Source organism: Halyomorpha halys, unplaced genomic scaffold (assembly GCF_000696795.3).
Source record: "Halyomorpha halys isolate HHAL.00 unplaced genomic scaffold, Hhal_1.1 Scaffold945.1, whole genome shotgun sequence".
NCBI classification, from domain to species: domain Eukaryota; kingdom Metazoa; phylum Arthropoda; class Insecta; order Hemiptera; family Pentatomidae; genus Halyomorpha; species Halyomorpha halys.
In genome coordinates, this window is record NW_027107924.1 from 21,092 (window position 1) to 24,827 (window position 3,736).

Below are 3,736 nucleotides of genomic sequence, written 5' to 3' on the forward strand. Positions count from 1 at the left end.
CGGTTGTTGTAATTATAGGTTCAGTGGAAGCTCTGGGAACGGATTGTATTTCACTTGTACCAAAAAATAAAATTAAATTAGAAAAACTAGCATCTAGTACCAGTCATCCAGCACACCATGAAAATCAAATTCATAACTCAGACCAACTTTTTGGGTGGGTAGCAAAAAATATTACCAATGTAGACTCTGCTGTTCAGCCAATGAAGACTATGTTGGATATTAATGTTGCTTAATAAATATTGTCTATCGAAAAAAGACACTAATACCTTGCGTTCATTCTGAAAACTACATTAAAAATGTTTTTCGTTTTTCACTACGAATTAGGATGCTTGCCAAGTCAAAGGAATCTTCTAATATATCTTCTGGTTGATTAAATGAATCATCATTCACGTCTAGGTCTAGGTTTTGTTTATTTAATGAAAATTTTAATATTATTATTGCTTTAATAAGTAATACGAAAGAAGAGAAATATTGATGAGAGTGCAGTTTCAGTTTTTAATATTTCTAATATTTATGCCATTTCCGTACTACATTTATATTTTACCTCGTGATTTACTTTGTCACAACTTATTCAAGATTTTAATTTAAAAAGATGTAATTTCTTTTTTTTTTCTTTCTACGCCAAAGGAAGAATTTCTGTCATTTAGTTTCGAACAGCCCAGTATAATTTAGCTTTGTTCACACAACTTCTGTCTGTAATTAAGTCCGCCGTTGCCGGGTGTATGTGATCGCCAGTCATCTCACCATCTCCACACAGGACGCAGTCTGAAGACCCAACCACTGCAATTCTCTTCAGGTGGTGCCACAAATAGTAATGTCCAGTGGCCAACCTGAAGCATGCCACTGACACCGCTCTTGGTAAAGTCAATGGAGGGCGCCTCTTAGTATCTAGCAATGACGCCCACTTCTTGCCACCACATTCTTCTCTACTCCTTTCCTCTGCTCTTTCAGTGATAGCGCTTCGGGCCATTTCTTTCGCCCTGTGATAGGAAAAAGCGGTTGTGGTTGGTTAGCCTCTAACCATGCAAGTCGATCCGACTCCTCATTCCCATGTATACCGCCATGGTCTGGTATCACTGCATTATTTTGCAGTGCAATGCATTATTGCAGTATTTCTCTTTTTCTTTCTATAGATTTCCGGCATGCGAGATTTCTAGCATTAGCCGAGGAACGTCCAGACATTATTGCCAGCAGTACTGCCCTAGATTCCAACAGCAGAACTTTCTTCTTTGCGCAGGCGTTAGTAAGCTTTTCTAAAGCCAAAGTAATAGCAGCTACCTCTCCATCGAAATTGGTATTGTTTGCTCCAGCAGGTGCTGACAGTTGGAATATGCTACTATAGACACCTGCACCCGTATTTTTATTTGCCTCTGTAGCTGACCCGTCGGTGTATATATAGATCCATTCTGACTCAGGGTAGCACCCGGCTATAGTGGCCAATGCCACAGTCCTTAGTTCTTCCGCTGGGGTCATGGATTTGTTGATAGGCATTATTAGATCCAGCACTATAGCATATGGACACGTCCAAACGCTTTGTTTAGTCAAGTCAGGCAGAGGCTCTCTTATCTCAAAGTTCAGGCCTAGGCTTGTGATAATGGATTTCGTTGTCTCAATAAATGTTAGATGCGTTTCTAGTCGCTTAATATTACTTAATATTATATATGCTGGACTAGTAATCACTGTCATTCCTAACCATGCGCTCATAGGGGATGATGTTATTTCTGAGAGAATTTAAATAAAAATTTTAAATTCGGTTTTGTGAAATGTTATTAACTTATTTTATTCAATGCAGTGTTGCATATCATATGAAAGGGCCTGGAATAGCTATGTATTAAAAAGACACCTATGCAATGTTTCAAGTTAATTAGGGAAGTTGAATTTGAATGCGCCAAATCTAAAATTTGTTGTTTTCTGTTGTTTACAAGGAGTTAAAACGTGTTTAATTAAAAAAGGAGTAGACTTATCTCAAAAAACCTCCATTTTTTCTAATTCTATACCTATACAACATCTATGCGAAATTTTAAGGTCAGATTGAAAAGTGTGCTGTAGTTGAAGATTGGATTTTTGCTCCTAATTTCCTGTTGTTTTTCTTGTTCTATTTAACATTTCACTTCATTCGACCCTTAACGGAAAAGCAATCTGCACAGAAACATTGTAATGGAATATTTAAGTAAAACATTAGTTTGATTTCCATTTAAATAACAGATGAAGAAAGACGCTGCAAAGAGAGGTCCGATCTTCCTTACTGGAATGGTTATTAAATATTTCTATACAAATAATGTTTGAATAATAATGAAACGTTCACAATCATTTTATTTTTATTAGCCTTTAATTTTTCAACAAATTTTATGGTAAATATAATATAGCATAAAATAAAATCTACAATTAATAACAACGATTGTTATTCAAAAGACTAAACATATCTTTATCAGTCACATAACATGTCCAACGTTTTGGCCAATCACACCATCATCTAGGCCAATCTATTAAAATAACATGTTTGATTATAACTTATTATTAACAGTATCAAAAACATTATTAATTATAATTTGTATACTATAATTATGGGGGCAGCGGTTGCAGCGTGGTAACGCGCCAGTCTACCAATCCACAGGTTGACAGATCGAATCCCGGTCTCACCCGGGCTTTTTTCAAGCTCAAAATAATGCAAAACTCACTGACAACCTCCTCCCGGGCAGTTGTGGGGCCCATTAGCCAATGGGTGGCACTCACAAAAAATAGGCGTGGAAGTGACGAACGCGAATTGGGGAAAAAAAAAACGTCAAGAAACGCGCGATGTATTTCCTAATACTGGGAATTTGACATCCTAATATTGGTAAATACATCGCGCGAGGACTTAGGCCTCTATGGTCTGTTGCCCATAGAATAATAATAATAATAAATACTATAATTATAGTTTTACCATCTCAACATTAATTTACAAAACTTCGGAAACTATTATGTCTAAATACAATAAACACAACTATATTTCTTTACTAATAAATTAAAGAGTCCAAAGCAAAATTATTTTGCTTAATTTACATGAGTTTGTCATTATAACATTTAATAATAAAATCTATTCCTTTCAAACACTGTGATTTACTATCATTAACTTATCACAACAGTATTATTCAACCTACCTTAATGACCAGTTTAGGTATATTATCATTTCATTTCACGATGCATTTTTGTTATTAAAAACCATTTAAAATTTAATTATATGTAATTATGTAAATTCGACTAAATTTTTCAAAAATTGATTTTACATAAAATTTCTGCATAATGTTGATTTAAACTTTTCGTGTATAATTTAAAAATAAGTGGTTAATTATTTTTTAATTATTCATTTCATTATATTTATCTAATATGTGATTTCAGAGATCGCAATGTAGGAATGAAAATTTGATGTAAAGTTTTTAACAACAAATATCCCTTTATTTTAGCGTAAACAACAATAATACACTAACTCCCTACTCCTCAACCTGCGCTTGTCAACGCTCGTGCCCAAAAGGGAATTCCTCTACCAATACATTCTTAGCTTTAGCGGCTCCTCATGTACTTTGTTAGCCCAACATTCTGCTGGCTGTGGTACGAATAAATTATGTACTCCAACCAAAACTATGTATATAATTTGCCAACATTTTAATTTACACTTAAAACTTACATTAATATATTTTAATACATCAATAAACATGTAACAGGTTTTATTTAATTTTTATATTGTTAGATATTATTT

At 34.1% G+C, this 3,736-nt stretch overlaps 1 protein-coding gene across 1 annotated transcript; it reads right to left on the minus strand.

Annotated features, from left to right (window-relative positions):
* Window positions 1-1,101: 1,101 nt before the first annotated feature.
* Window positions 1,102-1,491, minus strand: LOC106687296 (uncharacterized). Its single transcript, XM_014431083.1, has one exon. It carries the CDS (start codon window positions 1,489-1,491, stop codon window positions 1,102-1,104), a length of 390 nt encoding a protein of 129 aa, XP_014286569.1.
* Window positions 1,492-3,736: the final 2,245 nt, after the last annotated feature.